General features: G+C 49.0%; 1 protein-coding gene across 3 annotated transcripts in view; it reads left to right on the forward strand.

Moving 5' to 3' along the window:
- The window catches only part of LOC110519477 (transmembrane anterior posterior transformation protein 1 homolog), a 32,868-nt gene extending 16,951 nt beyond the window's left edge, over positions 1 to 15,917 (forward strand). For 2 of the 3 annotated variants that reach the window (XM_036971953.1, XM_036971954.1), the window contains exons 9-14: positions 6,375 to 6,484; positions 8,737 to 8,796; positions 8,910 to 8,978; positions 10,690 to 10,766; positions 12,764 to 12,927; positions 14,549 to 15,917. In XM_036971953.1, coding sequence (XP_036827848.1) covers positions 6,375 to 6,484; positions 8,737 to 8,796; positions 8,910 to 8,978; positions 10,690 to 10,766; positions 12,764 to 12,927; positions 14,549 to 14,817 — 749 coding nt within the window. In that variant the 3' untranslated portion in view covers positions 14,818 to 15,917. The remainder of the gene's footprint in view (positions 1 to 6,374; positions 6,485 to 8,736; positions 8,797 to 8,909; positions 8,979 to 10,689; positions 10,767 to 12,763; positions 12,928 to 14,548) is intronic. The other variant, XM_036971955.1, reaches the window with a different exon arrangement.
- Positions 15,918 to 17,463: the final 1,546 nt, after the last annotated feature.

Genomic DNA, 17,463 nt, shown 5'->3' on the forward strand with positions numbered 1-17,463 from the left:
GGGTTCTGGTGTGTTAGAGCAGGACTGGGTTCTGGTGTGTTAGAGTAGGACTGGGTTCTGGTGTGTTAGAGCAGGACTGGGTTCTGGTGTGTTAGAGTAGGACTGGGTTCTGGTGTGTTAGAGCAGGACTGGGTTCTGGTGTGTTAGAGCAGGACTGGGTTCTGGTGTGTTAGAGTAGGACTGGGTTCTGGTGTGTTAGAGTAGGACTGGATTCTGGTGTGTTAGAGCAGGACTGGGTTCTGGTGTGTTAGAGTAGGACTGGGTTCTGGTGTGTTAGAGCAGGACTGGGTTCTGGTGTGTTAGAGCAGGACTGGGTTCTGGTGTGTTAGAGCAGGACTGGGTTCTGGTGTGTTAGAGTAGGACTGGGTTCTGGTGTGTTGGAGTAGGACTGGGTTCTGGTGTGTTGGAGCAGGACTGGGTTCTGGTGTGTTAGGGCAGGACTGGGTTCTGGTGTGTTAGAGTAGGACTGGGTTCTGGTGTGTTAGAGTAGGACTGGGTTCTGGTGTGTTAGAGTAGGACTGGGTTCTGGTGTGTTGGAGCAGGACTGGGTTCTGGTGTGTTAGAGCAGGACTGGGTTCTGGTGTGTTAGAGTAGGACTGGGTTCTGGTGTGTTGGAGCAGGACTGGGTTCTGGTGTGTTAGGGCAGGACTGGGTTCTGGTGTGTTAGAGTAGGACTGGGTTCTGGTGTGTTAGAGTAGGACTGGGTTCTGGTGTGTTGGAGCAGGACTGGGTTCTGGTATGTTAGAGCAGGACTGGGTTCTGGTGTGTTAGAGTAGGACTGGGTTCTGGTGTGTTAGAGCAGGACTGGGTTCTGGTGTGTTAGAGCAGGACTGGGTTCTGGTGTGTTAGAGCAGGACTGGGTTCTGGTGTGTTAGAGTAGGACTGGGTTCTGGTGTGTTGGAGTAGGACTGGGTTCTGGTGTGTTGGAGCAGGACTGGGTTCTGGTGTGTTGGAGCAGGACTGGGTTCTGGTGTGTTAGGGCAGGACTGGGTTCTGGTGTGTTAGAGTAGGACTGGGTTCTGGTGTGTTAGAGTAGGACTGGGTTCTGGTGTGTTGGAGCAGGACTGGGTTCTGGTGTGTTAGAGCAGGACTGGGTTCTGGTGTGTTAGGGCAGGACTGGGTTCTGGTGTGTTGGGGCAGGACTGGGTTCTGGTGTGTTAGAGTAGGACTGGGTTCTGGTGTGTTAGAGTAGGACTGGGTTCTGGTGTGTTAGAGCAGGACTGGGTTCTGGTGTGTTAGAGCAGGACTGGGTTCTGGTGTGTTAGAGCATGACTGGGTTCTGGTGTGTTAGAGTAGGACTGGGTTCTGGTGTGTTAGAGTAGGACTGGGTTCTGGTGTGTTAGAGTAGGACTGGGTTCTGGTGTGTTAGAGCAGGACTGGGTTCTGGTGTGTTAGAGTAGGACTGGGTTCTGGTGTGTTAGAGCAGGACTGGGTTCTGGTGTGTTAGAGCAGGACTGGGTTCTGGTGTGTTGGAGTAGGACTGGGTTCTGGTGTGTTAGAGTAGGACTGGGTTCTGGTGTGTTGGAGTAGGACTGGGTTCTGGTGTGTTAGAGCAGGACTGGGTTCTGGTGTGTTGGAGTAGGACTGGGTTCTGGTGTGTTAGAGCAGGACTGGGTTCTGGTGTGTTAGAGCAGGACTTGGTTCTGGTGTGTTAGAGTAGGACTGGGTTCTGGTGTGTTAGAGTAGGACTGGATTCTGGTGTGTTAGAGCAGGACTGGGTTCTGGTGTGTTAGAGCAGGACTGGGTTCTGGTGTGTTAGAGTAGGACTGGGTTCTGGTGTGTTAGAGCAGGACTGGGTTCTGGTGTGTTAGAGCAGGACTGGGTTCTGGTGTGTTAGAGCAGGACTGGGTTCTGGTGTGTTAGAGTAGGACTGGGTTCTGGTGTGTTGGAGTAGGACTGGATTCTGGTGTGTTGGAGCAGGACTGGGTTCTGGTGTGTTAGGGCAGGACTGGGTTCTGGTGTGTTAGAGTAGGACTGGGTTCTGGTGTGTTGGAGCAGGACTGGGTTCTGGTGTGTTAGAGCAGGACTGGGTTCTGGTGTGTTAGGGCAGGACTGGGTTCTGGTGTGTTGGGGCAGGACTGGGTTCTGGTGTGTTAGAGCAGGACTGGGTTCTGGTGTGTTAGAGTAGGACTGGGTTCTGGTGTGTTAGAGCAGGACTGGGTTCTGGTGTGTTAGAGCAGGACTGGGTTCTGGTGTGTTAGAGCAGGACTGGGTTCTGGTGTGTTAGAGCAGGACTGGGTTCTGGTGTGTTAGAGCAGGACTGGGTTCTGGTGTGTTAGAGCAGGACTGGGTTCTGGTGTGTTAGAGCATGACTGGGTTCTGATGTGTTAGAGTAGGACTGGGTTCTGGTGTGTTAGAGCAGGACTGGGTTCTGGTGTGTTAGAGCAGGACTCGAGAAAAGACCTGCAAACCAGTATCTCTCCTGGAGGAGGGTGGTCTATTGGTAAGGCTAAAGGTGGCCAGGTGGCTAGCTGAGAGGGTGGTCTATTGGTAAGGCTAAAGGTGGGCCAGGTGGCCAGCTGAGAGAGTGATAAGGCTAAAGGTGGGCCAGGTGGCCAGCTGAGAGGGTGATCTATTGGTAAGGCTAAAGGTTGGCCAGGTGGCTAGCTGAGATGGTGGTAAGGCTAAATGTGGCCAGGTGGCTAGCTGAGTGGGTGGTCTATTGGTAAGGCTAAAGGTGGGCCAGGTGGCTAGCTGAGAGAGTGATAAGGCTAAAGGTGGGCCAGGTGGCCAGCTGAGAGGGTGATCTATTGGTAAGGCTAAAGGTGGGCCAGGTGGCTAGCTGAGATGGTGGTAAGGCTAAATGTGGCCAGGTGGCTAGCTGAGTGGGTGGTCTATTGGTAAGGCTAAAGGTGGGCCAGGTGGCCAGCTGAGAGGTTGATCTATTGGTAAGGCTAAAGGTGGCTAGCTGAGATGGTGGTAAGGCTAAAGGTGGCCAGCTGAGATGGTGGTAAGGCTTAAGGTGGCCAGGTGGCCAGCTGAGAGGGTGATAAGGCTAAAGGTGGGCCAGGTGGCCAGCTGAGAGAGTGATAAGGCTAAAGGTGGGCCAGGTGGCCAGCTGAGAGGGTGATCTATTGGTAAGGCTAAAGGTGGGCCAGGTGGCTAGCTGAGATGGTGGTAAGGCTAAATGTGGCCAGGTGGCTAGCTGAGTGGGTGGTCTATTGGTAAGGCTAAAGGTGGGCCAGGTGGCTAGCTGAGAGGTTGATCTATTGGTAAGGCTAAAGGTGGCTAGCTGAGAGGTTGATCTATTGGTAAGGCTAAAGGTGGCTAGCTGAGATGGTGGTAAGGCTAAAGGTGGCCAGGTGGCCAGCTGAGAGGTTGATCTATTGGTAAGGCTAAAGGTGGCTAGCTGAGATGGTGGTAAGGCTAAAGGTGGCCAGGTGGCCAGCTGAGATGGTGGTAAGGCTTAAGGTGGCCAGGTGGCTAGCTGAGAGGGTGATAAGGCTAAAGGTGGGCAAGGTGGCCAGCTGAGATGGTGGTCTATTGGTAAGGCTAAAGGTGGCCAGGTGGCTAGCTGAGACGGTGGTCTATTGGTAAGGCTAAAGGTGGGCCAGGTGGCTAGCTGAGAGGGTGAAAAGGCTAAAGGTGGGCCAGGTGGCCAGCTGAGATGGTGATAAGGCTAAAGGTGGCCAGGTGGCTAGCTGAGAGGGTGATAAGGCTAAAGGTGGCCAGGTGGCCAACTGAGATGGTGGTAAGGCTAAAGGTGGCCAGGTGGCTAGCTGAGAGGGTGGTCTATTGGTAAGGCTAAAGGTGGCCAGGTGGCCAGCTGAGAAAGACCTGCAAACCAGTATCTCCTGGAGGAGGGTTGACCACCCAGTATCTCTCCTGGGGGAGGGTGGTCTATTGGTAAGGCTAAAGGTGGCCAGGTGGCTAGCTGAGAGGGTGGTCTATTGGTAAGGCTAAAGGTGGCCAGGTGGCTAGCTGAGAGGGTGATAAGGCTAAAGGTGGGCCAGGTTCCAGCTGAGAGGGTGGTCTATTGGTAAGGCTAAAGGTGGGCCAGGTGGCTAGCTGAGAGGGTGATGTATTGGTAAGGCTAAAGGTGGCTAGCTGAGAGGGTGATAAGGCTAAAGGTGGACCAGGTGGCCAGCTGAGAGGGTGGTCTATTGGTAAGGCTAAAGGTGGGCCAGGTGGCTAGCTGAGAGGGTGGTCTATTGGTAAGGCTAAAGGTGGGCCAGGTGACTAGCTGAGATGGTGATGTATTGGTAAGGCTAAAGGTGGGCCAGGTGGCTAGCTGAGATGGTGGTAAGGCTAAAGGTGGGCCAGGTGGCTAGCTGAGATGGTGATAAGGCTAAAGGTGGGCCAGGTGGCCAGCTGAGATGGTGATCTATTGGTAAGACTGAAACATTCAGTGTTCAGGGGATATTTTCACAGCATAGGCTTACATTGACCAGAGGAACGACAGGTTAGAGCACATCAGACTGTTTTACAACCAGATTACATTGACCAGAGGAACGACAGGTTAGAGCACATCAGACTGTTTTACAACCGGATTACATTGACCAGAGGAACGACAGGTTAGAGCACATCAGACTGTTTTACAACCGGATTACATTGACCAGAGGAACGACAGGTTAGAGCACATCAGACTGTTTTACAACCGGATTACATTGACCAGAGGAACGACAGGTTAGAGCACATCAGACTGTTTTACAACCGGATTACATTGACCAGAGGAACGACAGGTTAGAGCACATCAGACTGTTTTACAACCGGATTACATTGACCAGAGGAACGACAGGTTAGAGCACATCAGACTGTTTTACAACCGGATTACATTGACCAGAGGAACGACAGGTTAGAGCACATCAGACTGTTTTACAGCCGGATTACATTGACCAGAGGAACGACAGGTTAGAGCACATCAGACTGTTTTACAACCGGATTACATTGACCAGAGGAACGACAGGTTAGAGCACATCAGACTGTTTTACAACCGGATTACATTGACCAGAGGAACGACAGGTTAGAGCACATCAGACTGTTTTACAACCGGATTACATTGACCAGAGGAACGACAGGTTAGAGCACATCAGACTGTTTTACAACCGGATTACATTGACCAGAGGAACGACAGGTTAGAGCACATCAGACTGTTTTACAACCGGATTACATTGACCAGAGGAACGACAGGTTAGAGCACATCAGACTGTTTTACAACCGGATTACATTGACCAGAGGAACGACAGGTTAGAGCACATCAGACTGTTTTACAACCGGATTACATTGACCAGAGGAACGACAGGTTAGAGCACATCAGACTGTTTTACAACCGGATTACATTGACCAGAGGAACGACAGGTTAGAGCACATCAGACTGTTTTACAACCGGATTACATTGACCAGAGGAACGACAGGTTAGAGCACATCAGACTGTTTTACAACCGGATTACATTGACCAGAGGAACGACAGGTTAGAGCACATCAGACTGTTTTACAACCGGATTACATTGACCAGAGGAACGACAGGTTAGAGCACATCAGACTGTTTTACAACCGGATTACATTGACCAGAGGAACGACAGGTTAGAGCACATCAGACTGTTTTACAACCGGATTACATTGACCAGAGGAACGACAGGTTAGAGCACATCAGACTGTTTTACAACCGGATTACATTGACCAGAGGAACGACAGGTTAGAGCACATCAGACTGTTTTACAGCCGGATTACATTGACCAGAGGAACGACAGGTTAGAGCACATCAGACTGTTTTACAACCGGATTACATTGACCAGAGGAACGACAGGTTAGAGCACATCAGACTGTTTTACAACCGGATTACATTGACCAGAGGAACGACAGGTTAGAGCACATCAGACTGTTTTACAACCGGATTACATTGACCAGAGGAACGACAGGTTAGAGCACATCAGACTGTTTTACAACCGGATTACATTGACCAGAGGAACGACAGGTTAGAGCACATCAGACTGTTTTACAACCGGATTACATTGACCAGAGGAACGACAGGTTAGAGCACATCAGACTGTTTTACAACCGGATTACATTGACCAGAGGAACGACAGGTTAGAGCACATCAGACTGTTTTACAACCGGATTACATTGACCAGAGGAACGACAGGTTAGAGCACATCAGACTGTTTTACAGCCGGATGATCAGCACTCGTCATAAACTGTGGACTCGTATCAACTGGGTGTCTGTATTGAAAATGTACCAATCGCTGATGTAATAATGTATTGATCATTTCCTGATCGGTTAATATGAATGATTAGTGATGTTCTGATAATGTACTGATGATTTCATTATTGATTAGTGATGTTTTGATAATGTACTGATGATTTCATTATTGATTGGTGATGTTTTGATAATGTACTGATATTAATGATTAATATGATTTGATTTTTAATGACAGACCACCTGTGGGTGCTGTTTCCTGACGTCGTCATGGTGATAGCGTCTGAGGTTACCGTGGATGTTGTCAAGCACGCCTTCATCACCAAGTTTAACGACATCACTGCAGACGTAAGTGTCCGTCCCTCCCTCCGTCCTCTCCTGGGGGTGTGGTTTAGGGTTAGTATAATGACATCACTCCAGACGTAAGTGTCCCTCCCTCCCTCCCTCCGTCCTCTCCTGGGGGTGTGGTTTAGGGTTAGTATAATGACATCACTCCAGACGTAAGTGTCCCTCCCTCCCTCCCTCCCTCCCTCCGTCCTCTCCTGGGGGTGTGGTTTAGGGTTAGTATAATGACATCACTGCAGACGTAAGTGTCCCTCCCTCCCTCCCTCCCTCCCTCCGTCCTCTCCTGGGGGTGTGGTTTAGGGTTAGTATAACGACATCACTCCAGACATAAGTGTCCCTCCCTCCCTCCGTCCGTCCTCTCCTGGGGGTGTGTCTACAGGTGTCACGCCCTGACCTTAGAGAGCCTTTTATTCTCTAATTTGGTTAGGTCGGGGTGTGACTAGGGTGGTAACTCTAGATTTTGTAATTCTATGTTGGCCTGGTATGGTTCCCAATCAGAGGCAGCTGTCTATCGTTGTCTCTGATTGGGGATCATATTTAGGCAGCCCTTTTCCCCACTGGGTTTTTGTGGGATCTTGTTTTTGTGTTGATGCCTGTGAGCTCTACAGAACGTCACGTTTCGTTGCTCTTTATTGTCTTTGTGAGTTTCCTTTAATAAACATGTGGAACTCCTTTCACGCTGCGCCTTGGTCCGTTGATTCATTAGACGACCGTGACAACTGGGGAAAAATAAACATTCAGCTGGTTTAAAACAGGTCAATCTAACTATGTCATCAAAGGGTGCCGATATATTAGAGCTCATCTGTTTACCACATCTGACTGTCATCAAGGGTGCCGATATATTAGAGCTCATCTGTTCACCACATCTGACTGTCATCAAGGGTGCCGATATATTAGAGCTCATCTGTTCACCACATCTGACTGTCATCAAGGGTGCCGATATATTAGAGCTCATCTGTTCACCACATCTGACTGTCATCCAGGGTGCCGATATATTAGAGCTCATCTGTTCACCACATCTGACTGTCATCAAGGGTGCCGATATATTAGAGCTCATCTGTTCACCACATCTGACTGTCATCAAGGGTGCCGATATATTAGAGCTCATCTGTTCACCACATCTGACTGTCATCAAGGGTGCCAATATATTAGAGCTCATCTGTTTACCACATCTGACTGTCATCAAGGGTGCCGATATATTAGAGCTCATCTGTTTACCACATCTGACTGTCATCAAGGGTGCCGATATATTAGAGCTCATCTGTTCATCACATCTGACTGTCATCAAGGGTGCCGATATATTAGAGCTCATCTGTTTACCACATCTGACTGTCATCAAGGGTGCCGATATATTAGAGCTCATCTGTTCACCACATCTGACTGTCATCAAGGGTGCCGATATATTAGAGCTCATCTGTATACCACATCTGACTGTCATCCAGGGTGCCGATATATTAGAGCTCATCTGTTTACCACATCTGACTGTCATCAAGGGTGCCGATATATTAGAGCTCATCTGTTCACCACATCTGACTGTCATCCAGGGTGCCGATATATTAGAGCTCATCTGTTCACCACATCTGACTGTCATCCAGGGTGCCGATATATTAGAGCTCATCTGTTCACCACATCTGACTGTCATCCAGGGTGCCGATATATTAGAGCTCATCTGTATACCACATCTGACTGTCATCCAGGGTGCCGATATATTAGAGCTCATCTGTTCACCACATCTGACTGTCATCAAGGGTGCCGATATATTAGAGCTCATCTGTATACCACATCTGACTGTCATCAAGGGTGCCGATATATTAGAGCTCATCTGTTCACCACATCTGACTGTCATCCAGGGTGCCGATATATTAGAGCTCATCTGTTTACCACATCTGACTGTCATCAAGGGTGCCGATATATTAGAGCTCATCTGTTTACCACATCTGACTGTCATCAAGGGTGCCGATATATTAGAGCTCATCTGTTTACCACATCTGACTGTCATCCAGGGTGCCGATATATTAGAGCTCATCTGTTTACCACATCTGACTGTCATCAAGGGTGCCGATATATTAGAGCTCATCTGTTTACCACATCTGACTGTCATCAAGGGTGCCGATATATTAGAGCTCATCTGTTTACCACATCTGACTGTCATCCAGGGTGCCGATATATTAGAGCTCATCTGTTCACCACATCTGACTGTCATCCAGGGTGCCGATATATTAGAGCTCATCTGTTTACCACATCTATGTCATCAGGTCTACGGGGAGTACCGCGCCAGCCTGGCGTTCGACCTCGTCAGCAGCAGACAGAAAAATGTGAGATTTAAACATGAATATTGATGATGATTATGATTTAATATATTGTATTGATTTATTGATGAGTTGTTATTGACGGGTCATTATTCATATGGTGTGTGTTTGTTTACCAGGCCTATACAGACTACAGTGACTCAGTCTCCAGGAGAATGGGCTTCATTCCACTGCCTTTAGCTCTGCTGGTAAGAGACTGGCTGGGTCTGCAGGCCTGGGTTCAACTAGTATTACAGCTCTTTAAGGCTGGGTCTGCAGGCCTGGGTTCAACTAGTATTACAGCTCTTTAAGGCTGGGTCTGCAGGCCTGGGTTCAACTAGTATTACAGCTCTTTAAGGCTGGGTCTGCAGGCCTGGGTTCAACTAGTATTACAGCTCTTTAAGGCTGGGTCTACAGGCCTGGGTTCAACTAGTATTACAGCTCTTTAAGGCTGGGTCTGCAGGCCTGGGTTCAACTAGTATTACAGCTCTTTAAGGCTGGGTCTGCAGGCCAGGGTTCAACTAGTATTACAGCTCTTTAAGGCTGGGTCTGCAGGCCTGGGTTCAACTAGTATTACAGCTCTTTAAGGCTGGGTCTACAGGCCTGGGTTCAACTAGTATTACAGCTCTTTAAGGCTGGGTCTGGAGGCCTGGGTTCAACTAGTATTACAGCTCTTTAAGGCTGGGTCTGCAGGCCTGGGTTCAACTAGTATTACAGCTCTTTAAGGCTGGGTCTGGAGGCCTGGGTTCAACTAGTATTACAGCTCTTTAAGGCTGGGTCTGGAGGCCTGGATTCAACTAGTATTACAGCTCTTTAAGGCTGGGTCTGCAGGCCTGGGTTCAACTAGTATTACAGCTCTTTAAGGGTGGGTCTGCAGACCTGGGTTCAACTAGTATTACAGCTCATTAAGGCTGGGTCTGCAGGGAGGAGGCAGTGTTATTATTGATTAGGCTGGTATTGATATTGAATCCAGATCTGGGAAGAATGACAGGGTTATTATTGATTTGGCTGGTATTGATCCCAGGTCTGGGGGAGGAGACAGGGTTTTTATTGATTGGGCTGATATTGATCCCAGGTCTGGGGGAGGAGACAGGGTTATTATTGATTTGGCTGGTATTGATATTGAACCCAGGTCTGGGGGGAGGAGACAGGGTTATTATTGATTTGGCTGGTATTGATCCCAGGTCTGGGGGAGGAGACAGGGTTATTATTGATTGGGCTGATATTGATCCCAGGTCTGGGGGAGGAGACAGGGTTATTATTGATTAGGCTGGTATTGATATTGAACCCAGGTCTGGGGGAGGAGACAGGGTTTTTATTGATTGGGCTGATATTGATCCCAGGTCTGGGGGAGGAGACAGGGTTATTATTGATTTGGCTGGTATTGATATTGAACCCAGGTCTGGGGGGAGGAGACAGGGTTATTATTGATTAGGCTGGTATTGATATTGATCCCAGGTCTGGGGGGAGGAGACAGGGTTATTATTGATTAGGCTGGTATTGATATTGAACCCAGGTCTGGGGGAGGTTACAGGGTTATTATTGATTTGGCTGGTATTGATATTGATCCCAGGTCTGGGGGAGGGGACAGGGTTATTATTGATTTGGCTGGTATTGATATTGAACCCAGGTCTGGGGGAGGGGACAGGGTTATTATTGATTTGGCTGGTATTGATATTGAACCCAGGTCTGGGGGAGGTTACAGGGTTATTATTGATTTGGCTGGTATTGATATTGAACCCAGGTCTGGGGGAGGAGACAGGGTTATTATTGATTAGGCTGGTATTGATATTGAACCCAGGTCTGGGGGAGGAGACAGGGTTATTATTGATTAGGCTGGTATTGATATTGAACCCAGGTCTGGGGGAGGAGACAGGGTTATTATTCACAGGGATATTGGTGTGTGTGTGTCTGTTTCAGTTGATCAGGGTGGTGACCAGCTCAGTGAAGATCCAGGGATCTCTCTCCTTCATGTGTGTTCTTCTCTTCTATCTGGGGTAAGATGTCTTCTCTTCTACCTGGGGTAAGATGTCTTCTCTTCTACCTGGGGTAAGACACCTTCTCTTGTACCTGGGGTAAGACGTCTTCTCTTCTACCTGGGGGCAAGACGTCTTCTCTTCTACCTGGGGTAAGACACCTTCTCTTGTACCTGGGGTAAGACGTCTTCTCTTCTACCTGGGGGCAAGACACTTTCTCTTCTACCTGGGGGTAAGACACCTTCTCTTCTACCTGGGGTAAGATGTCTTCTCTTCTACCTGGGGGTAAGACGCCTTCTTATCTACCTGGGGGTAAGACGTATTCTCTTCTACCTGGGGGTAAGACGCCTTCTTATCTACCTGGGGGTAAGACGCCTTCTTATCTACCTGGGGGTAAGACACCTTCTCTTCTACCCGGGGATAAGACGTCTTCTCTTCTACCTGCGGTAAGATGTCTTCACTTCTACCTGGGGTAAGATGTCTTCACTTCTACCTGGGGTAAGACACCTTCTCTTGTACCTGGGGGTAAGACACCTTCTCTTCTACCTGGGGTAAGGTGCCATCTTATCTACCTGGGGTAAGATGTCTTCTCTTCTACTTGGGGTAAGATGTCTTCTCTTCTACCTGGGGTAAGACACTTTCTCTTCTACCTGGGGTAAGACACCTTCTCTTCTACCTGGGGGTAAGACACCTTCTCTTGTACCTGGGGGTAAGACGCCTTCTCTTCTACCTGGGGTAAGGTGCCTTCTTATCTACCTGGGGTAAGACACTTTATCTTCTACCTGGGGTAAGATGCCTTCTCTTCTACCTGGGGGTAAGACACCTTATCTACCTGGGGGTAAGACACCTTCTCTTGTACCTGGGGTAAGACACTTTCTCTTCTACCTGGGGTAAGATGCCTTCTCTTCTACCTGGGAGTAAGACACCTTATCTACCTGGGGGTAAGACACCTTCTCTTCTACCTGGGAGTAAGACACCTTCTCTTCTACCTGGGAGTAAGACACCTCTTGTACCTGGGGGTAAGACACCTTCTCTTCTACCTGGGGGTAAGATGTCTTCTCTTGTACCTGGGGGTAAAACGCCATTTTAAAAGCCCCCCTAGTGGCCCCAGGGCCTAAACGACCACTTCTGTCCAATATCGGATGGGCCTCACACACGTGAAGGAAGAGAGGTATTTCTCAACTCTACTGAGGAAATTAAATCTCTCTCTATCTGCAGTATGTCACTAAGACGAGGACAGTATGTCACTAAGATGAGGACGCCGTTTGAGGTGAAAATTAAATTAAAAATGAAATCTTGTGTTTATCGTTGTCGAGCAAAATGGGTCAAGCTCTGGTCTGGTGGGGTCTGTTGTCCAGCTCTGGTCTGATGGGGTCTGTTATCCAGTTCTGGTCTGATGGGGTCTGTTGTCCAGCTCTGGTCTGATGGGGTCTTTTGTCTGTATCAACCAGCTCTGGTATGATGGGGTCTGTTGTCCAGCTCTGGTCTGATGGGGTCTGTTGTCCAGCTCTGGTCTGATGGGGTCTGTTGTCCAGCTTTGGTATGATGGGGTCTGTTGTCCAGCTCTGGTCTGATGGGGTCTGTTGTCCAGCTCTGGTCTGATGGGGTCTTTTGTCTGTATCAACCAGCTCTGGTATAATGGGGTCTGTTGTCCAGCTCTGGTCTGATGGGGTCTGTTGTCCAGCTTTGGTATGATGGGGTCTGTTGTCCAGCTCTGGTCTGATGGGGTCTGTTTTCCAGCTCTGGTCTGATGGGGTCTTTTGTCTGTATCAACCAGCTCTGGTATAATGGGGTCTGTTGTCCAGCTCTGGTCTGATGGGGTCTGTTGTCCAGCTCTGGTCTGATGGGGTCTGTTGTCCAGCTCTGGTCTGATGGGGTCTGTTGTCCAGCTCTGGTCTGATGGGGTCTGTTATCCAGTTCTGGTATGATGGGGTCTTTTGCCCACTTACTACCCCAAAGGGTATCTTTAACTCTGTGTGTGTGTGTGTGTGTGTGTGTGTGTGTGTGTGTGTGTGTAGGATGATCTCTCTGAAGGTACTGAACAGTATCGTGTTGCTGGGAACGTCCTGTGTGTTCGTCAAAGAAGCCAATATGGAGGAGAAGCTGTTCCAGTCTCCCCCCTCTGCTGCCTCCAGCCGCTCCAACTCTAGAGCACACAGACCCACACACACCACCCCCCCAGGTAACACACACCACCCCTCCAGGTAACACACACCACCCCCCCAGGTAACACACACCACCCCTCCAGGTAACACACACCACCCCCCCAGGTAACACACACCACCCCCCCAGGTAACACACACACCACCCCTCCAGGTAACACACACCACCCCTCCAGGTAACACACCACCCCTCCAGGTAACACACACCACCCCCCCCAGGTAACACACACCACCCCCCCCAGGTAACACACACCACCCCCCCAGGTAACACACACCACCCCCCCCAGGTAACACACACCACCCCTCCAGGTAACACACACACCACCCCTCCAGGTAACACACACCACCCCTCCAGGTAACACACACCACCCCCCCCAGGTAACACACACCACCCCCCCAGGTAACACACACACACCACCCCTCCAGGTAACACACACCACCCCTCCAGGTAACACACACCACCCCTCCAGGTAACATACCACCCCTCCAGGTAACATACCACCCCTCCAGGTAACATACCACCCCTCCAGGTAACACACACCACCCCTCCAGGTAACATACCACCCCTCCAGGTAACATACCACCCCTCCAGGTAACACACACCACCCCTCCAGGTAACACACACACCACACCTCCAGGTAACACACACCACCCCTCCAGGTAACACACACACACCACCCCCCCAGGTAACACACACACACCACCCCTCCAGGTAACACACACCACCCCTCCAGGTAACACACACCACCCCTCCAGGTAACACGCACCACCCCTCCAGGTAACACACACCACCCCTCCAGGTAACATACCACCCCTCCAGGTAACATACCACCCCTCCAGGTAACATACCACCCCTCCAGGTAACATACCACCCCTCCAGGTAACACACACCACCCCTCCAGGTAACACACACCACCCCTCCAGGTAACACACACCACCCCTCCAGGTAACACACACCACCCCTCCAGGTAACACACACCACCCCTCCAGGTAACATACCACCCCTCCAGGTAACACACACCACCCCCCCCAGGTAACACACACACCACCCCTCCAGGTAACACACACACCACCCCTCCAGGTAACACACACACCACCCCTCCAGGTAACACACACACCACCCCTCCAGGTAACACACACACCACCCCTCCAGGTAACACACACCACCCCCCCAGGTAACACACACCACCCCTCCAGGTAACACACACCACCCCTCCAGGTAACACCCCCCCCCCCCAGGTAACACACACACACCACCCCTCCAGGTAACACACACACCACCCCTCCAGTTAACACACACCACCCCCCCAGGTAACACACACCACCCCTCCAGGTAACACACACCACCCCTCCAGGTAACACACACCACCCCTCCAGGTAACACCCCCCCCCCCAGGTAACACACACACACCACCCCTCCAGGTAACACACACACCACCCCTCCAGGTAACACACACCACCCCCCCAGGTAACACACACCACCCCCTCTTCCCCCCTACTCCTCCCCCATCCTCCTCTTCTCTCCTCCCTGCTGATTGTTCTTGTCTCTCTTCCTGACATAAATATCATTGTTGTTCAGAACCGTTTAAATAAAGAAAAATAGAATCTCCATGGTAACGGTTGCTAACCCCACCCCACAAGGTGAGCCAATCGTAGAAGAGGGGGTCGTGTCTTCAGCGTCAGTCACTTGTCAGCCAACCAACCACCAGCAAGAGAGTCCCGCCTCCACTCTGCCAACCAGCCAATCAGACGATCACTTCCTGACCACGCCCGACGGCGAGGACGGCGACAAGGACATCTCCGCGGCAACGGGAGAGGAAGGAGAGGGGCTTCAACATAGAAACCCCGCCCCCAAGAAAGACCTATTGGAGATCGACCGCTTCACTATCTGTGGAAACCGCATCGACTGACACACACACACACACACACACACACACACACACACAATTGACTGGCTGATACCATGGCAACAAGAGACTGGCCAGGGGTTAAGAGGTCGTGCACTCAGATGGACTCGCAAGACTGAACTCTGGGTATTTTATTTATTAACAACGCGGCTGTTATGTCAGCTGTCGTAGTGAGGTCGTAACACTACGTGAAGCTCCTTAAGGATCCTTACAGCTGGACTATGAAGCGTTCAGAAGACACTCTGATGATGATGATGGTGTTTAACACAAACTGACCGGTTGGTTTTTCCTCTAAAGATGTTTTGTCAATTTGTAAAAAAAAAAAAAATTAAAGACAAAAATGTCATTTTAACATTTAACCATTAATCTGCTCCAGGAGAGTGATGACAACAAACCCCCCCCCCCCCCCCCCCCACACACACAGACTCTCTCACCATCTGGTTGGTTCCCCCCACAGACTCTCTCACCATCTGGTTGGTTCCCCCCACAGACTCTCTCACCATCTGGTTGGTTCCCCCCACAGACTCTCTCACCATCTGGTTGGTTCCCCCCACAGACTCTCTCACCATCTGGTTGGTTCCCCCCACAGACTCTCTCACCATCTGGTTGGTTCCCCCCACAGACTCTCTCACCATCTGGTTGGTTCCCCCCCACAGACTCTCTCACCATCTGGTTGGTTCCCCCCACAGACTCTCTCACCATCTGGTTGGTTCCCCCCCACAGACTCTCTCACCATCTGGTTGGTTCCCCCCACAGACTCTCTCACCATCTGGTTGGTTCCCCCCACAGACTCTCTCACCATCTGGTTGGTTCCCCCCACAGACTCTCTCACCATCTGGTTGGTTCCCCCCACAGACTCTCTCACCATCCTGTGTAACTGAACTGTGTTGAATGCCCCTTTAAGACTCACACTACGTGACATCACACTTCCTGGAGGAAGTTCACACCCCTTGACTCTATTCCACATGTTGTTGTTGTTACCGTCTGAATTTATAATGACTATATGTTGGGTCCCTGGCTGACACACAACACCCCATAATGTCAAAGTGGAATTATGTTTGTCTACATTTTTAACAAGTTCATTAAAAAAGGAAAAGCTGAAATGTCTTGAGTCAATAAGTATTCAACCCCTTTGTTGTTGTGGCCGTAATAAGTTCAGGAGTAAAACTGTGTTTTAATGACATCTCTGTACCCCACACATATCTGTAACGTCCCTCAGTCGAGCAGTGAATTTCAAACACAGATTCAACCACAAAGACCAGGGAGGTTTTCCAATGCCTCGCAAAGAAGGTATACTATACTATATCACCTATTAGTAAAACAGTTCCCAATGCCTCGCAAAGAAGGTATACTATACTATATCACCTATTAGTAAAACAGTTCCCAATGCCTCGCAAAGAAGGTATACTATACTATATCACCTATTAGTAAAACAGTTCCCAATGCCTCGCAAAGAAGGTATACTATACTATATCACCTACTGGTAAAACAGTTTCCAATGCCTCGCAAAGAAGGTATACTATACTATATCACCTATTAGTAAAACAGTTTCCAATGCCTCGCAAAGAAGGTATACTATACTATATCACCTACTGGTAAAACAGTTCCCAATGCCTCGCAAAGAAGGTATACTATACTATATCACCTATTAGTAAAACAGTTCCCAATGCCTCGCAAAGAAGGTATACTATACTATATCACCTATTAGTAAAACAGTTCCCAATGCCTCGCAAAGAAGGTATACTATACTATATCACCTATTAGTAAAACAGTTCCCAATGCCTCGCAAAGAAGGTATACTATACTATATCACCTACTGGTAAAACAGTTTCCAATGCCTCGCAAAGAAGGTATACTATACTATATCACCTATTAGTAAAACAGTTTCCAATGCCTCGCAAAGAAGGTATACTATACTATATCACCTACTGGTAAAACAGTTTCCAATGCCTCGCAAAGAAGGTATACTATACTATAACACCTACTGGTAAAACAGTTTCCACTGCCTCGCAAAGAAGGTATACTATACTATATCACCTATTAGTAAAACAGTTTCCAATGCCTCGCAAAGAAGGTATACTATACTATATCACCTATTAGTAAAACAGTTTCCAATGCCTCGCAAAGAAGGTATACTATACTATATCACCTATTAGTAAAACAGTTCCCAATGCCTCACAAAGAAGGTATACTATACTATATCACCTACTGGTAAAACAGTTCCCAATGCCTCGCAAAGAAGGTATACTATACTATATCACCTACTGGTAAAACAGTTCCCAATGCCTCGCAAAGAAGGTATACTATACTATATCACCTACTGGTAAAACAGTTTCCAATGCCTCGCAAAGAAGGTATACTATACTATATCACCTATTGGTAAAACAGTTTCCACTGCCTCGCAAAGAAGGTATACTATACTATATCACCTACTGGTAAAACAGTTCCCAATGCCTCGCAAAGAAGGTATACTATACTATATCACCTACTGGTAAAACAGTTTCCAATGCCTCGCAAAGAAGGTATACTATACTATATCACCTATTGGTAAAACAGTTTCCACTGCCTCGCAAAGAAGGTATACTATACTATATCACCTATTAGTAAAACAAAAAGCAGACGTTGAATATCCCTTTGGATGGTGAAGTT

This window comes from Oncorhynchus mykiss, unplaced genomic scaffold (genome assembly GCF_013265735.2).
Source record: "Oncorhynchus mykiss isolate Arlee unplaced genomic scaffold, USDA_OmykA_1.1 un_scaffold_87, whole genome shotgun sequence".
NCBI classification, from domain to species: domain Eukaryota; kingdom Metazoa; phylum Chordata; class Actinopteri; order Salmoniformes; family Salmonidae; genus Oncorhynchus; species Oncorhynchus mykiss.